This window comes from Balaenoptera acutorostrata, chromosome 7, assembly GCF_949987535.1.
Source record: "Balaenoptera acutorostrata chromosome 7, mBalAcu1.1, whole genome shotgun sequence".
Taxonomy (NCBI): domain Eukaryota; kingdom Metazoa; phylum Chordata; class Mammalia; order Artiodactyla; family Balaenopteridae; genus Balaenoptera; species Balaenoptera acutorostrata.
Genome location: NC_080070.1, coordinates 110,491,121 through 110,509,857, shown reverse-complemented (window position 1 = coordinate 110,509,857; position 18,737 = coordinate 110,491,121). Strand labels below are relative to the sequence as shown.

General features: G+C 51.7%; 1 protein-coding gene across 6 annotated transcripts in view; it reads left to right on the top strand.

Moving 5' to 3' along the window:
• Positions 1-3,501, top strand: part of TNS3 (tensin 3) — a 238,611-nt gene extending 235,110 nt beyond the window's left edge. For all 6 annotated transcript variants that reach the window (XM_057549822.1, XM_057549823.1, XM_057549821.1 and 3 more), the window contains one exon: positions 714-3,501. In XM_057549822.1, coding sequence (XP_057405805.1) covers positions 714-858 — 145 coding nt within the window. In that variant the 3' untranslated portion in view covers positions 859-3,501. The remainder of the gene's footprint in view (positions 1-713) is intronic.
• Positions 3,502-18,737: the final 15,236 nt, after the last annotated feature.

Here is an 18,737-nt window from a genome sequence, read left to right as displayed (position 1 = left end):
CCATTATCCAAGTCCAGGGATTTGGGTTTGGATAATGGTAGTTATTGTGTTCAGTTTGCGGCTCCTGAAAGCTTATTCAGATAAAGGCTTCAGTTATTCTAAGAAAAATATTAGATTGTTCTGTGCTTTTGAACAGTTTCCTCACCTGCACGTAGTTTGTAACTCGGGGGTATGAGGCCCGAGAAGGGAGCCCCTGGCGTGTTTTTAACCTCTGGCCTCAGTGGGTGGGATCGTGGGCATCCAGAGAGAGCCCCCAGCACCCCAGGAGCCGAGGCTGGGGTGCTGGCACCTGGAGTTTTGCGCGCCCGTCTGCTCTGATGGTGTGAGCAGGGAGTAGGCAGCTCCTGAGGTAGAGCCAGGGTCCTCTCCACCAGGGACTCGGGAGTGGAGCTCAGGAGCTGGCAGACCTGGAGGGTTCTGGCCCGGTTGGAGCAGCAGCTTTGGTTCAGGTCCCAGACCCGCGACCGGCACTCCTCGGTCCTGCCCCTCAGGTTCCTCCCTTGTGAGGTCTGGGCACAGCATCCTCCCTGCAGGGTCTGCAAGGCGGAGAGGACGCAGACCTGCGTCTGGAGGTGCCCGGCAGGGGACTCGGCCCCTGAGATTTTGGAGAGGCAGAGGTTAGAGGCGGCGGCGGTGCAACAGGAGGCAGAGGTTTATATCCTGTGGTGTGGACAGGACGCGGCTGGCACTCTGACCCGGCTTTCCTTTTGCAGAGTCTTTGGGTTTGTGGCCCGGAAGCAGGGCAGCGCCACAGACAACGTGTGCCACCTGTTTGCAGAGCATGACCCCGAGCAGCCGGCCAGCGCCATCGTCAACTTCGTGTCCAAGGTCATGATCGGCTCCCCTAAGAAGATTTGAGCCCCCACAGCCCGGAGACTCCAGAAGGGCCTATGTGACCCTGACGTTCCAGGCCCAGGAGGGAAAGGGGCTCCTCCAACCTTACAGACAAACAACCCTGCCACCAGCTGGCCTTAGCTGAGAGCCACTGCTCACGGACGCGTTTCTGTAGCCCAGTGCTTTCCAGGTGGAGGAAGTTGGGCGTCGGGTGTGCCCGCCCGGTCCCCATGCAGGAAAGGACCATGCCAGGAGACGTGGGGACCCGTGTTCCTCGAACTCTGGTGTTTGTGGGAAGGAGGGGAGCCCGGCCCGCTCCTCAGTGGCCCTGAGTGACCGGCGGTGCCTCGCCACTGCCGTGTCAGAGGGCTCCTGTCCAGCGGGCACCTCAGGGCCTCTGTCCTCCCACGACAGAGGTGCCGATTAACCCGAGAAGGGGAAGCGTGTTGGATGAAGGTTCATGCGGGTCAGGCTCTCGCGGGGCACTGGGGCATCGCGGACAAGGGGACGACGTGATGGGCGGGGAGGACGAGGGAGGTCATGCGGTCACTGTGAGGCCAGAGCCTGAGCGTGGGGACGGCTCCCCATCTCTGCTCACGTACCTCGTCTGAATGGTACCCTGGGCCGTGAGAGGGGAAAGTGAGAAGACTGGAGTAAAACCCCATTTCCATGTAATTTATATTTTACTTAACGCCAAGTTATTTATGATAACAGTTTGCCATTGCTGTGCTGTACTGGTGTCCAAATGCTGCCGCCTGCCGAGCCGGGGCTCCGGGAGGAGCATCTGTCCCCGTGTCGGATGCACCAAGACGGGTGCTGCGGACTCTGCTGGCCGCTCCCTGGGCCGTCGTGGCCTGCGGGCGGCTGCGGAAAGCTGGCTTTGCCTCAAGCAGCCTTCCCGAGCGCTTGACCATCCATGTGTCATTTCCAGGCTGTGGATACATCCTTGCTGGGTGGGGGAAGGTCCTGAGGGGTGGGACATGCTTACTTGGAGACTCAGCCCTCCTCCACGTCGCTGTTCTCGGCCATCCGGGGGCCTGGGAGAGATGATCCTGAGGACCACGGACCCGAGGGAGCACTTGTCTGTCTCCACCCCGCCTGTTGGCTCCTGTTGGGATCCGTGTGTCCTGGCTCCCGAGCACCGGGGGGATGAGGGGGGTCTCAGTCCTCCCACGCTGTTTTTCGGCTCTTCTGCATCACCTTAGCCACCTAATCAGCTGTGCTCCTTACGCTGATGTGCATATTGCAGAGCCGTGGTCTGTCCACCTGAATCCGCCAGTGGTCAGAGGTTTGGGAGGAGAAGCCAATGGTCCTGCAAGATCCCAGAGCAAGAGGCCCCGGTCTCCTTCCCCATCACCCAAGACACTTGCACCATGGCTCTCCATCCCCCGTGAACTGCCCGTGTCCTCCGCTTCCCAGATCAAGCACCAGCTCTTCAAACACCAGGAATCACTGTGGCGGTCACCACACTGGCGTTTGGAAGTGTGCTTTGTGGATTCTCTGTTTTCAAGTGGGGCAGAGACAGACTCAGCGACAGCAGAGGTGGGATTGGCCGAATCGCAGTGGGCATCGTACGTGTGTATGAGTGTGAGTGTGTGTGTGAAAGCAGGTGGGTGGGTCCACTGTTTAGCTCCTATTGATGCACCAACACAAGTGCCTCATTTCTGTGCCAAATGTTTGCCTTGGTCCTCGCGGACCCTCTTCCCTGACGCAGGAAGAATGTGCCGGCATCTTCCAGAGGCCTGATGCCTTGGTACCCGGGGTTGGGGGTGTCTAGCATTTCCGTTTGTCATTAACGCCAGAACTCAGCCAAGGGGAGCAGAGGTTTCTGCTGTCCCCCAGAGGGGCCTCCTCCTGAGATGCTTGTCCCCAGATTTGACCCAGGGACCGCAGGCCAGGTCCCTTATCCTTCTGACGAAGGATGAGAGGGCTCCTGTAGAAATCGGAGCAAGAGAGGGGTGCGGGGCTGAGAGACATCGACGACCCCAATCACAGAGGCCGTCCTCGTCCAGAGCATGCAAGCCACGACATTTGCTTTTTAAACCGACTGGCAGCTGAGACTTTTACTCTCAGTGGTCAAGGGCATCAGCAGGTGTCCTCCCAGCAAACGGCTCCCCCTGAGGTGGAACGAAAGGAAGCCAATTCCCTGTCTCCTAAGGAGCTGGGACGACAGTGTGTTACATACGCATGAAATGGAACAAGACGAGTCCATGAACTTCGTGCTCAGGCCTCAGGCAGCCCCACCGCCAACACTGACTCTGGGGCAGGTGGGGAAGGAACATCCCCAGGCATCTGGCTTCTGGGGTGCGCGTGGGCACAGGGGTACTGTCCTGGGGCATGCACGAGGACTGCACCCCACAGGTGTCCTAGCCAGGGCCTGTTTACCTGCTCATTAACCTATGCTGTATTCCTCCAGTGTTAACCTATAACTGTGTTAAGTCACACCGCATTTAAGGGTCTCCGTGTGTATCCTCGGCATCAAAGACCTCATCGTGTCTCCTTATCTGCCTTACCTAGTAGTGGATATTTTTACTTTTCTTATATTGTAAAGAATATATCCCGTATGTAAATGAATGTTCTATAAATCCTTTGTATAGTCATTTTCTTTGCTCTTTAAATATCATCTCTATTCAGAGTATAATAAAAGTATAAACTTGGTAAGCCTCAGTGAGGCAGGCATTTGTTTGTCGTATTGAATGGGAAGCCCCGAGAAGGCATGTGCGGGTGTGGACACGTGTGTGCATGTCTGGGTGTGCCTGTGTGTGTGTGTATTTGGGAGTTTGAAGGGGATTGTTTATGGATCAGTGGATTATAGTTTGATTTCTGCCCAGAGACTTTTGAAAATTGTATTCAGAGATTCTAAGAATTTAATAATAATGTGTGGTATTGATCATAGGAGCTGCTACCTTTTTGATGTTGGTAGAAAGCCCCTGTTCCAGTAGCTGTAGGAAGAAGCTTCCAGTGCAGATCAGCCTCTGATGGGACTTCCCAGGTGTCTACCGAGTTGGGTGCTGAACCTGAATATAAAATGTGTGGTGGGTTCACCTGTTTTTTCAACAGATGCTGGTGACAGTCCCAGCGCCGCCCTGCCGCTGTCCTGGGCTAGCGGGGTTCGTCCCCCGACCAGGTGAAGCCCCGCTGTGCTGGCTTTCTGCCCTCTCAGGTCTGGGCCCCCTCCCGAGGTTGACCGACCTCCCTTGTTTGGTGATGGACGCAGGACTCTGCTGCCCTCGTTTCCTCTGCATCCTAAGGCCTGGAGCAGCTATCGTAGCAGGATGCCAGGCGGCCACTGGACATGCCTTGGCCCAAGTCTGCATCATAGCCAGGCCCCAGAGCTTCACACACACTGGGTCACACCCGGCCTTGCCTTCCTCTCCCACTGCAGGCTGTGGCACAGGTGTGGCTCAGGGCTGAGGCGTGACCATCCACGTGGCTTAACCCCCATGGCTGCTTCTGTTCCAGCTCAGGAAAGAAGCAGAACCTGGGCCCATTGTGGTCACGGACAGATAGGAGCTGGCTCGCTCCCCCAAACTCAGTTTCCTCGCGGCAGGGTGAGCCTGTGCAGGCTTCGCTTTCTGCTCTACCAGGAGACTCTGCTGTGAAGGGGGACCTGCAGTGGCCCCGGGGTTGATGCCAATAGTGGAAGGGAGAGCGGGCGGAGATGGGTTGAGTCTTGTCCAACAAAAGGTTCCCACTGGGCCCTGGACCCTTGACCAGTGTCACAGCAGAGAGTGAAGTGGGAGGAGCTCTGGTTCTACTGCTCTTACAGGTGCACTTTCAAGGACACCGTCTGGATTTGTCACCACGGCTCCAGGCTGCACAGAGGACTGTGAGACCCAGCACTCCCAGCCTTGCTGGACGGGCCCCTGCCATGTGGGGAACGTCACACTCCCTGTTCATCACTCAGCCACCTATCAGTGACCACCCCCCCGCCCCGCCCACTCGGGTCCTGGACCTATACGTGAACACCCTTCTGCCCCGCCCACTCAGGTCCTGGACCTATCAGTGATGGCTCCTCTGCCCCGCCCACTCGGGTCCTGGACCTATCAGTGATGGCTCCTCTGCCCCGCCCACTCGGGTCCTGGACCTCTCCGTTACCACCCTTCCGCCCTGCCCACTCGGGTCCTGGACCTATCAGTGAGGGCCCCTCTGCCCTGCCCACTCGGGTCCTGGACCTCTCCGTTACCACCCTTCCGCCCTGCCCACTCGGGTCCTGGACCTATCAGTGAGGGCCCCTCTGCCCTGCCCACTCGGGTCCTGGACCTCTCCGTTACCACCCTTCCACCCTGCCCACTCGGGTCCTGGACCTATCAGTGACGGCCCCTCCACCCCGCCCACTCAGGTCTTGAATCCATCAGTGACACGCCCCTCGCCTGCCCACTGGCGGACATCAGTTCTGACCCTTCATCGTCGTGGTTTTTTGTCTCCTCGAGGTTTGTGTGTGGTTTCATAGGTCGTCGGTTCTAAATTGCCCCCATGGCCCAGGGGTCACATTTCACAAAGCAAGGGCAATGGAGCCTGGGTCAAGGCTGAATTGGAGTTTCCAGGCAGACCTGGGGTACCGGGAAGGGACATTTTACGACCTTGGAATGGGCTGTATCTGGACACAATTGAGCCGCGGGGTTGTTGAATTGGTAACAAGAAAAATGGTCCAAGAACAAATGGCCTTAAAGTTCCTGAGGAATCAGACCCCAGCCCAAGCCTGGGCTTGAGCAACAGTAGGGGTGGGGTGGGCTCCCCCAAAGCCTGTCGCCTGTGGTGGTCCAGTAAAAGGGATTCCACCACAACTGGCCTGGCTCCCAAAGCCCCTTGTCCCCACGGACCTGAGACTGCCTTCCCCAGCCCAGAGACCCTGGAGTGGCGGGGACACTGGCAGGGGTCCTGCCCCATCCAGGAAGCACCCTGTGTCTCCCACAGGCAGGGGGTCCCCCACAGCAAATGCCAGGCCAGGGAAGGCTCTCTGAGCCGCAGGCCTGCCACCCCTCCCTCACTGAGACCCCCTCCTCCCCTCAGGCAGCCCCTGGGGGCCTGTGAGAGCCTCAGAGCAGCGGGTGAGCCAGGCTGACCAAAAGCCTGAACGGTTGATGGGAATGCAGCCCATAGCGGCCGGGACCTGGTGCTGCCCCTACACAGGGCCATGCCTGCTGACACATGAGACTTAATCTGGACCCAGGGTCTCCTAACATAACAGCCAAAATATCCAGAATATGACAGAAAATTACCTATTGTACCAGGAACCAAGAAATTTACAGCTGAACGAGAAACAACAATTGACTGAGGCCAGCATCCACATGAATCTGGTGTTGGGATTATCTGGTGAGGGTTTAAAGCAACCGCTGCAACAATGCTTCAACAAGCAAGTCACAGATGCATGGAGAAACAGAAACAGCCACAGCAAAGAACTAGAAGTGATGAAAAAAGCCAAACAGATTACAGAACTGAAATGTATAAAACAAATTAAAAGCCCACTGGGGGCTCAGTAGCAGAGTGGAGATGAAGGAGGATAGAATCCGAGAACTTGAGGACAGAGCAATGAAGTCTCCAAGCTGAATGGCAGAGACTTTAAAAACATGAGGGGACCTGTGGGACAATCGTCATTTGTATCACTGAGTCCTAGAAGGTGAAGGGAAGGAGAGTGGTAGTATTTGAAGAAATGACCCAGACTCTCCAAATTCAGCAAAAGACATGAACCTGTAGATTCAAGAAGCTTGAGTGAACCCCAAACAGGAGAAACAGCAACAACAAAAATCCACGCAAAACTTAATCATCATTAACCTTATGACAACTAAAGACAAAGAAAAAATCTTGAAAGTAGCCAGAAAGAAGTGGTGGATTATGTATACTGAAGGACGACAGTGGATTTCTCATATTAAACCATGGGGACCAGAAGGAAGTGACACATTTTTCAAGGCTGAAAGAAAAGAAATATCAACCTTGAATTCTATGTTCAGTGAAAATACCTTCAGGAATAAAGGGAAAATAAAGACATTCTCAGGTGAAGGAACTAAAAGAATTAGTTTTTAGCAGGCTTCTTCTTAACAATTTGGCTAAAGGAAGTTCTTAGAACAGAAAAGAAATGATGAAAGAAAGAAACTTGGAGCATCAGGGAAGAAAAAGGAACAATGGAAAGAACAATAGACTCTGCTTTTCTTCACAGGTATTATAAATCAGATATGATTTGATGATTGAAACAAAAATTACACCACCATCCGATACTCAAGACAATGATATTTCAAAGTGAGGAAGGTGAAGGGACCTCAATGGAGGTGACATTTCCACATATCAGTCCAAGTGGTGAAATGCTGATACCAGCAGAAAATGACAAATCACACACACACACACACACAAACATATGTATGTAGCAATAGGTTACATTAAATTAGTGATTAAATTAGTGATTTAACAACCACCACAGAAATTGTACAAAAAGATATACTTAATAGCACTAAATACATCAAAATGAAATTTTAAACAATAACCAAAGGAAGGCAAGGAAACAGAAACAGGGAAAAAAAACAAGGCAAAAACAAACAAAACAATAATATAGCAGAATGTAGCCCTAGCTTATCAATAATTACCTTCAATGTAAATGTTTGAACTACACCAATCAAAAAACAGAGATTGCAGAATGAAAAAACAAAAACAAAAAACCTGGCCCAATTACATGCTGTTTACAAGACATTTCAAATTCAGTGACATAGGTGAGTTGAAGTTACAAGGATGTAAAAATATGTATAATGCCAACATTAATTTAAAAAATACAGAAACCACTGTACCAATACCTGATAAAGTGTACTTTAAAGCAAAGAATATTACTAGAGACAAGGAGGGACATTATACAGTCATAAAAGGATCAGTCCACCAGAAAGACATGAGGACCCTAAATGGACACTCATCAGACAGCAGAGGCTCAATACATGAAGCCAAAGCTTGTTGAGCTGAAAGGAAACAGACAAATCCACAGTATAGGTGTGGACTCAACACGCCCTTCTCAGCATCTGATAGAACTACTATAGACAGAAAATCTGGAAGGATATGGAAAGCCTGCACAATACAAACAATCACAGGATCTAACTGACAAATCCTGAACCCCACTCAACAGCAAGATACACATTTTTTCAAGAAACCGTGGAGCATTCACCAAATAGACCATAATTGGAGCCATAAAGTGGAGGGGGGGATCCTGGGAAAGGGCGTGGGTCCCCTCTGGGGAGGCTTCAGGGTTTCACAGACCATGTCAAGTTGCCTAGAACCTGGACAGTTGGTTAGGACAATAAAGCAGACATTGGTTGAGCGCTTACTGTTTGCCAAGTGCAGGGCAAGCACTTGCCACTTAGCTTGGTTTATGGGGCCAAGCTCCCCTCTGCTGAAGAGTCCAGGAATCCACCCAGCACAAACCAGAGTGGGTCTGGATGGGAGCGTGCTTCCTGCTGACTGGGCCAGGATGTGAGCCCCAAACAGATCCCCCTGAGAGGCATGGGTTGAGTCTGCCAACAGCCTCGGCCGGAAGCTATGGAAGCTGGCTTATGGTTACCTTTTTCAAGATGCAGCAACAGCTCCCAAATGGGGTGGGGACAAGTCAGGTGAGCTTAGCTGCTGCCAATGGACAGCTGCAGATAGCTGCCAGCAGTGGGGTATGCCCTTTTACAGAGAATGAAGCTCAGGGTGGGAAAAGTGTAGTGACTTGACCACAGGCTGCGAGAACCCAGCAGGCAATTCCAGAGCCTGTGTCCTCCCTGTGGCCCTGAGAAGGCATCCCAGCACACTCTCCCCCAGTGAACAATCTCCGTGAACTGCTTCCCTCCTTCTGCACTTTGCATTCCATTTGGACAGGAGGGTTCTAGCTGAAGTGATACCCGCAGTCCCCCAGGATTTGTGCTGAATCTGGTGGTGGCTGAGTATATCGTGGGCAGCATCTCCCCCTGGTGGCAGCATCGCTTACTACAGCAGGCAAAACTGCAAAGACCAGCGCGGTGTCTGCTGGCTGTTAACCTACAAATGGAGAGCGTGTGGAATGGAAAATAGATTGTCTTAATAAGAGGAGCGTGGATGCTGTAGCCGGGTTGTCTGGCTTCAAATTTTGGCTCTTCTGCCTATTCACTGTGTGACTTTGACAAACTACTTGACCAGACCAGCTTTCTCTGTCAGATGGGAAGAGTAATAGTGCCTACATGACACGGTCGTCCTGAGAATTAAATGAGTGAATCCATGTAAACAGTTTAGAACAGCAATTCTGTAGGGAACTTAATCATAGCTATAGTTGTCTTAAAAAATATTATTAGAGTCTTTTATCCTTGATAGGCCGATTGATGGTATTTGTGGATTAAAGTTGAGACCCACTGTACAAAAAGTGAGGCATTATCCATTGTAGCAGTGACCCCCTACAATAAGGGTGGGAAAACTTTTCCAAGTAAGGGCAGATGTGCTGCACTGGCTTAAAGAAAGAACGCCAGGCTGAGCCTCAAACTGCTGGAGTTGAGAAGGTTTCTGTCCCGGAGTGACTAACGTGGTGGTCTGGTGGTCTCCCTGTCTCAGCACGAGTAGGAGCTGACCCAGCAAAGCTCCTGCAGGAAGGAGAGGGCCATCTTTCCCTCCTGCCCCACCTGCCGGCCTTTCTGCCCTCCACCCACCTCCCAGCCATCCTTGCCATCTGAGCACAGGTATAAAGAAATACCAGGAATGAAAACAAAAGAAACCTCCTTTACGAGGTGTTGAAAATGTTCTAAAATTGATGGTGTTGACAGTGAATTGTGGTGAAGATACGAGAAACCATTGGATCTTACACTTCAAATGGGTGAAGTGTGTAGTGTGTGCATTGTAGCTCAATAAAGCTGTTATAAAAGTAAAAGCAGAAAGAATCTAGAAGACTAAAGACAAACGTGAGAGCCCTGGGAGAAATGGAGAGCGATCCAAGCATCCCTGCGTGGAGAGAGCCAGGGAACCAAGCCTGAGAGCACAGGAGCCGCTGTGGCCCTGCCACGCCACCCGAGGCAGCTGCCTCCAAGGCCTGGACTTGCTAACCAAGTGCAGATGTGCTTTCTCTGACCAACACTCTCCAGCTGGGAAATACGAAGCGCCTCCAGAGGACGAACCTGTAACTGCAGGGCCAGCCTCCTCCGTTGTGACATGGGAGCCCTCGGGCGGCCTGTGCAGCGAAGTGAACCGGGGGCGGGAACACCTGGGTGGGGGAAGGGAAGCTGAGAGACAGGAGGGGAAGATTAAGAAATCCAACCTCAGCAGGTAGGACCTCCTGGGGGCACACAGGTGGGCACCACTGCTTCAAGCCAGGTCTGATGTGTTTTTGGCCAGCCTTTTGTCATTGGGAAACTGGGGGCGGCAGACCTTGATGACGGTGAAGAGGAGACTGGGGAGAATTTAGCAGAGGCTCGGGCTTGACCAGAAGGTGGGTGGGCTCGTGCCTGGGCTGCAGGTTTTGCTGCAGGAGGAGACCTGTGGCCAGGAGAGAGCCTTCAACCTTGCACGTACCTCAGCGGCCAGAGGGACAGGTCTGAACAAGGAGAAGCTGGAGGTGGCCCGGATTTATCGGGGCCAAGGAGGGTGGCAGTGATTTCCGAAAGAGAGAACTTTCGCCCAGGTCCAGAGAGGGGCAGGGCAGTGGGGCATCCGGGCCGTGAAGACCCCGCAGAAGGCCGCGGGGAGCTCAGAGCCCAGCTACGAGCACCTTTTCACTCTCTTCCCTCTTCCCCACCCCCCCCCCACCAGGCTCCTCCTGAGGGCCCAGCAACGAATCCTGGGGGAAGGTAAACAACTCTGAGCTAGGTTGGAAACTTGAATTCTTACAAGGCCCTGCACGTCCTCAACACCAGCTGGATCTTTCCACAAGCAAGAGTGACATTTTATGCATAAACGTGACCAGAGTAGTCACTGGGTCTGCCTGAAGCTTCAAGTGCCTGCTGCCCCTGAGCTGACATGAAGAAAAAAGAAAGACACAAGTCAGGCTGCTGTGCTATGACCCCATGTGCCCTGCTTGCTCCACGTCTGCTTGGCCTTGGCGGGCAGGTGACAGGCAAGAAGACGTGTCTATCCCAGCAGGTGTGCTGCACACACAGGGCCCGGGACCTGGCAGTCCTGGGAGGCAGAGGAGCAGGGTGACGGAGGGGAAGACTTTCCTTGTCTGTAAGATGGAAATACCAAGAAAATCGCCTCTCTGGATGGTGGAGAGGGGCCAACCAAATAAGTGTAGTGAAGGCACAGTTGCTGATCTCATTGCTTTTTTTTTGTTTTTTTCCTGCGTTGGGTCTTCATTGCTGCACACGGGTTTTCTCTAGTTGCCGCGAGCAGGGGCTACTCCTCGTTGCGGAGCGCAGGCTGCTCATTGCGGTGGCCTGTCTTGTTGCAAAGCACAGGCTCTAGGCATGCGGGCTTCAGTAGTTGTGGTACACAGCTCAGTAGTTGCGGCTCGCGGGCTTAGTTGCTCCACGGCGGGATGTGGGATCTTCCCGGACCAGGGCTTGAACTCGTGCCCCCTACATTGGCAGGCAAATTCTTAACCACTGTGCCACCAGGGAAGTCCCCCCATCGCATTTAAGGACAAAGAGAAAGCAAAGCAAGGAAGTGCATTGAAAGTGTTTTAACTTTAAACAGGAATGGCTTAAAGAGGAATGGCGGCTCTGGTTGGCAGAGCGCTGCAGCGTCTCAGAGGCGTGCGCTGATGAATCTCCCCGCTTTCCACTGCTCTGCACGTGGGTGCGGTCGGGCTGCTCAGTCCCCACAGTGTGATCACGGGCCTCAGGCTCCATTTCTTCAAGTGGTTGCAGTGAAGATGGAACGAGGTTTTGTACAAGAAGAACCAGTACAGAGCCTGGAACTTAGCGATCACCATCATCGCCACCGTTACCGACACCACCAGCATCTTCGTCATCATCATCGTCCCCTCGTCATCTTCATCGTCACCCTCATCATCTTCATCGTCACCATCCCTATCATCAACGTCAGTGTCATCGTTGTCATCTCTCCTGTTACAAGACGTCAGGTATGACAAGTCCCCAAACCTGCTTCCTAGGAGTTGGAGCATGGGGGTCACACCGGGAGTACTCGCCTCCCTCTTCTACCAGGCCCAGTTGAGTGGAAAGGCAGAGACAACCAGTGTGAAATATCTGAGGGGTACTGACTCGCTGTGTGAGTGCGCCTCCAGGGCGTCGGCTCGCCCCCTTGGTAAGGAAGCAGAATTACAAGATCTCCTGGCATATGATCAAACATGAACATGTGTTTGCACTTTACATATGCTCAGTCTCTTAGATGGGCCTATTATCCATCCAGTTATCCAAAGGAAAGCAGGAAAACGTATGTGGAAAATGGACATAGTTACATATAAAAGTGAAGGCTGGGAAAAAATGGGGAAAGATTTGAACAGAAACTTTACCAAGAAGAGATACAAATGGCAAATCAGCACAAGAAAATCATCTCAACATCATTAGTCGCTAGGAACGTGCAAATTAAAACCACAATGAGATATGATTGCATCTCTCTTAGAGTGGTCAAATTTAAAAAATGCCGAGGAGACCAAGTGAGGGCATGGGAGGACCTCCTACCCATTGCTGGTACGAACGTAAAAGGCATGCAACCACTTAGGAAACATTTCTTATACACTTAAAACATGCACTTACCATATAACCCACCGATCCTACTCTTAGGCATTTACCCAATGGAAGGGAAAGCTTACCTATGCACAAAAACTTATACGTGAATGTTTAGAGCAGCTTTATTCGTAATTGCCAAAACCTAGAAACAACCCAACGTCCTTAGACTGGTAACAAGGGGGTAACAAGCTGTGTCACACCCACGTGAAGGAATGTATTCAGCAAAAAAGGAACAGTTGTCGGTACACTCAGCAACTTGAATGAATCTCAGAAAAGCTATGGCGAGTGAAAGAAGCCAGACTCAAGGCTACACACTGTATGACCGTGACCTTCTGGGAAAGGCAGAACTACAGGAGGGAGAACACGCCAGGTTAGGGGTGGGGAACAGGGTGACGAGGGAGGTTTGGGAGGTGGTTGGAGCTGTTCCATATCTCGTGGCGGTGGTTATGTGACTCTACACGCTTGGGAAAACTCACAGAACTGTACATCAACAAGAGAGAGATTTCACTGTATGTAAATGAAAATAAATACAGGATATTAGGCCTCATTTCTGGACAGAGGCCCATGAGTTTTCTGAGAATATTAGTCTTTAAACTTTATTTAGCATTTACTCTGTGCCAGGCATTATCTCCTCCAGTCTTCAAAACACCCCACTGAGATGGATTTTCAGAGGTAAGCCCCACTGCAGGGCTGAGGACCTGAAGGCGGCTCAGAGAGTAGTGGCCAGCAGAGCCCAGATCATCCAGAGGATGGTTACAGCCTGAGCACCGCTCCCCACGCTGCCGTCTGCAGCCCTCCCGCCCCCTTCCTCTCCCTCCCGCTTTATGGGGCACCCTCACCCAGGGAGGTGACAGAGGCACGCCTCTCCAGGCCAAGGTATAAGACAAGGGACGCCTGTGCTTTGTACAAATACAGACGTTTACTAGGGTGAGAAGGTGGAAGTTAAGGCGATCGCTGACCTTTGGTCTCTGTGTCTTGGAGGACCCTCTGTGCTCCCAATAGCAGGAGCTGTGCCAGGCTGCAAGCACTGCTGTCGGAAGACACCTTCTCTTCCCGGCTTTGTGGAAGTCTCTCCTCCTGGAGGGGATTGTGCCCCCAGGCTCAGAGGGCTGCAGCCCTGTCCGTCGTTCTCCTCACTGGGCCCAGGCATTCTGGAGGAGGGTCTGCTCGATAGAGAATGTGTGAGTGTGTGCATGTTTGCTGTGTATATATGTGTGTATGCATGTGTGTGTGCGTCGGAGGTCTTCCGTATCACCCTCAAGCCCCTGCAGGTTGGTGACCACGGCGGGCCAGGACGCACAGGGACCACAGAGTGTCAGGGCCTCCAGCTCCTCAGCAGCCAGCAGGCGGGGAGGGTCACCTAGGACCCCAGGACCCTCCCGCTGCCGGGCAGGGGTGTGAGGAGCGGCGCACAGAGCCTGCACTTCGCAACCACTGTCCGGTGTCCACACCTGGCCGACTGCTGCCTGTGGGACCTTTCCTGTCATTGCTGTCATATGTGGAAGCACAAATACCGTGGAAGAAAGGCTTGAGAGAAAAGCACAAAATGATAGCTGTAGCTGTAGTTGGAGGGGGTGTCTTTTTTTGGGGGGTGGGGCGTATTTTCAGAATCGGCTGTAATGCTAAAAAAGCTCTATATTAAGGAAAAAGCCTCCGTGCCGGGTCTGCGCAGGGTCCCGGAGCGCCTGCAGGGGGCGCGCGCCAACCGAGCCTCGCGCGGGGCGGGGGGAGGGGTGGGTGGTCTGCGCGGGGGACGGGGGCGGGGCCTGGGGGCAGCTCGGGAGGGAGATCGCGCGGAGGGGCGGGGGTCCGCGGACGGCCCCCTCGGTCCTGAGCACTGGCTCCGTAGTCCAGCCTTGTGAAGAGCCTTCCGGGGAGGGGAGGGGGCTCCAAAGGGACCTCAGGGCCGGGGAAACGGGATGCTTGGCGGGGGGAGGGCTTCGTCCTCCGAAATAGACGGGAACCCTAAGGAGCCCTCAGCCCCGCCTGAACCCCGCGGGCGCCCGCTCGGCGGAAGGAGAAGGTGGCGGGGTCCTCCACAGAGCTTTCTCGGGCCCGGGCACGTGCCGGCGCTTTGCACGATTAACTCGCGGAATTGCACAAGGCGTCTCCATCCCACAGGGGAGGTCAGGCAGCTGGGGGCCCCCGCGCCGTCCTGGGGGGCTCACATCGCCCCCGCCATCCTCCCCACCTCTGCAGAAACGGGGAAGAAAAGCGATTCCCGTGACGTGTCCTGAGTTTTAAGTACCGAAGCAGAAGGGGAGCGTTCTGTACGCAGTGACTGAGGTCGTGAACCTGCAGAGGGCTTGCTGTGCAACTAAGGCTTCCTTTCCCTGTAAGGTCATTTGTAAGGACCCCAGTGGGCGCCTGCCCGGCCCAGCTGCTTCACATGTCAGCGCAAGCAGACGGTCTGATGCCGCAGGCAGGAGGACGATCGCCCCACCCTAGCAGGGCAGGGTCAGGAATGGGCCTGGGCTGCGGCACCCCGCCTCCCCTCTCTGTTCTTTGATTCCCTCTCTCTGAGTGAAGACGGTCCTTTCCCGGGACACATGAACCCTGTGACCTGGCCCTAGCCTGGCTGTCCTTTGGGACATCACCCGTTCCTTCACCAGCTCACGGTGGATGGCTTTGCGGGCGAGGACCCCATGCTGTAATCTCTGGAGGTCTGACAATCCCCCACGAGGACTTCTGCTAAACCAGATGGCTTATCTTGAGTCATCCAGTTGAGTTCTGATGGCTCCTCTGAGCCGCTTCTGTTTGCCAGGACTCCCACGGAGTGTCTTCTGGGTGCCGCCCTGCCGCCTGTCTTCTGGTTCTTGTGTAAAAACCACTGCCCAGAACACTTGAGATCATTCCTTTTACAAGTAAAGACCCCGCATTACGGTCACCTAGGGGGGGTCACACAATGGGGATATTCTATTTTTCTCTTCTGCATGTACTAGCTAGAATTGAGGCAGGAGATAGATGGGCCCCAGGCTGAACAGCTTCTCCTCTGTGGACAGAAACTCCATAATAGCAGAAACTCCATAAAAGCAGGATGATGGAGGAGGCTGGGCCCTGCCCAGATAAGAGATAAAAGACCACATAATCTTCATTCTCGAAGCCAAGGAGACCTCCCCGACTACACATGTGCAGAAAGGCTCCTTGGAGGTCAAAAAGGGAGGGGGTGCCACCCCATAGTAAGTGATGTCAACCTACCCATAGGCCTCTGCGCTAGAATCCATTGTGACTAAGAGGTGCAAGCGCACACATGGGAGGACCCTGAGATATACCAAATATGGACTCAGAACCAGGCAGAGCAAAATCAGGTCAAAGGAAACCCGGAAGAAATGCCCCATAAAAGTGACTCAAACTACCACGAAGGCGCGACTCTCTCTCTCTGAGTCCGCCCATGTGTCTCGCCACACGTACTCTCCTCTTTTTTTCCCTCCTAATTAACACGTTACTTGTTTCACTACTTTCTGTCTTCGTGGGAATTCTTTTCTGCAAAACGGAAGGGCTAGGGCCCTTGTCGCTGACCACTGGTCTAGTGGCTACGATTTGGTGTTTTCACTGACTCAGTGCAACCTCAGTCTCTGGCTGGGACCCGAAGTCCTGCTTCAAGCCGCTATAGGCGGAGGCCAGCCAAGATCAAAATGACTACTTACCTTAGCCATTTACTGGAATCATTTTATGACCCTAAAGTACAGCTTTTACAGGAAAATCAGAATAAATACTTGGCTCCCCCCTCCCTTTTTATTTTTAGTTTTCAGAATGAATTTATTTCTTAGAATCCTCCAAAGGTGAACAAGCAGGGTTTTGTTTGTTTTAATACGTTTCTGAATTCCTGAATTTTTAACATATGTGACATGTTTCCATCCACCTCTATACTGACTGTTTTTAACCTGACATGTTACACATAACCTTTAACTTTTAATGTTAAACAAAAAGAAGTGTGAATACACAGCAAGAGCCATGACAGTGGGCATTCCATTTGTCCCATGTTCCACTTCTGGGATTCAACCCTAACGAAATCATTAGAACATGGGTATGAGTAAAAGCTTTATGAACAAAGATGTTGGTTGAGGTAGTTAAAAAAGTGAAAGTTTGAAAATACTCTCATGACTTATTCCATAGTTCAATAATTGTTTAGTAAAATATGGTACATCCGTTTGATGAAATATTATATCCCAATTAAAATGAGCATTCTTAAAACTGTGTAACAGTGTTTTAGCGCTTTTACTGAGATATAATGTACATATGATAATATTCACTCAATTTAAGTATGTGTTCAATGACTTCTATCACATTTACATCAGCTGTGCAACCATCACCACAATCCAGTGTGACAACATTTCCATTGCCCTCAAATTTCCTCATGACTCAGCTGTTCCACTCCTGGGTCTATACCCCAAGGATATGAAAACAGATACGGAAGAAAAAACTTGTTCATGAATGTTCACAGCAGCACTATTTACAATAGTGAAAAGGTGGAAATGACTCAAATGTCCATCGACCAGAGAATGGATAAAAAAATGTCATATGTTGGACTTCCCGGTGGCACAGTGGTTAAGAATCCACCTGCCAATGCAGGGGACACGGGTTCGGGCCCTGATCTGGGAAGATCCCACATGCCTCGGAGCAACTAAGCCCATGCACCACAACTACTGAGCCTGTGCTCTAGAGCCCACGAGCCACAACTACTGAGGCTGCGTGTTGCAACTACTGAAGCCCGCACGACTAGAGCCCGTGCTCCACAACAAGAGAAGCCACTGCAATGAGAAACCCACGCACTGCAACGAAGAGTAGCCCCCACTCGCCACAACTAGAGAAAGCCCGTGCGCAGCAACGAAGACCCAACACAGACAAAAATAAATAAATTTTTTAAAAAAGTCATATGTTCATACAGTGGAATATCATTAAGCCCTAAAAACGCATGAAGTACCGGCACGTGCTACAATGTGCTTGAGCTTCAAAAACATTATGTTAGTAAAAGAAGCCAGATATAAAAGATCACATATTGTAGAACTGTATTCATAGGAAGTGTGCAGAATGGGCAAATCCACAGAGACAGAAATTGGGCCAGTGCTGGTAAGGGCTGGGGCTGGGGGAAATAGAGAGTCACTGCTTAATGGGCATGAGATTTCTTTTTTCGGTGATATAAAAAATTCTGAAACTAGAGAGTGGTGCTAGTTACACAACATTGTGAATGTACTAAATGCCACTGAACTGTACACTTAAAAATGGTTAAACTTGTTAATTTTACCACAATAAAAAGACAATGGCCACAAATAAGTGGGTTTTGATAGTCTTTTGAAAGGTAGTGCAACATGGTGGAGAGACCACAGATTTCAGATGTGGGATAATTTGATTGCAACTCTGCCACTTTCTCGCTCTCTGTGACCTTGGGCAAACCTCTTGGAACCGGTTTCCTTACCTGGAACATGTGATAAGTCAGTGTTTCTGGTGGATGTGATAAGATGATGTCACTAAAATGTAAGCACAGATGCTTGGCTTATTTTAAGAGGATGTATAAGACTAGTTATTTGGAGGAGGAGAGGGAGAGGAGGAGAAGAAAGATGGACCATGAAGAGGGTACAGTGAAAAGAGCAAGACAGACAGGTGTTCCCAATGCTTATGTATGTCACGGTCACTGGGTACTGGGCCTGCCACTCACTTCCATCACCTTCATCCCCAGCTGCGTTCCGTTGGATGAGTTGCTTAATTTCTCACTTCTCTTAAGTCTAAAATTGTAATGATGAGTGAGGACTGCCTAGGCAGTGCTAGTGTTATTGGTTCCTGGTCTGCTTGTCTACAATAAGAAGGGAGGAAAGAAGGAACATGGATGTAAAAATGATGATCATCTCTGGGGGGGGAGCGGTTCATTTTTCAAACTGTAATTAAACTTTTCTTTAACATTTTGGAATTATTCTCTGGTTGGTGATCACTGAGCTTTATAGAAGAACTCAGAGCTTACAGAGCCTTTTTGGACACCATTCAAGAAAATGTCAGGAGCCAGCTCTTCTCAGGACGGTGTTGTGAGGTTTCACCCAGACTGTGGTCTCAGTGAATGTCCCACATGGACCTGGAAGTGAAAACGGAATATTAATCTGCAGGCTACAAGCTCCACCACTTTGGACCTCAGATCTCTCTGTGTAAAGGAAGAGAATTCTCTTGATGAACGAAGGCCACTGTGACACTGCACTAGGGTGGGGTAAGTATGTCCCATGCAGTGTTTGGGACACATTTACACTAAACAGGATTTGCTGCTCATTTAACTTTGAGTCTGACTGGGCCTGCTGAACTCTTACTTGCTGGCTCTGG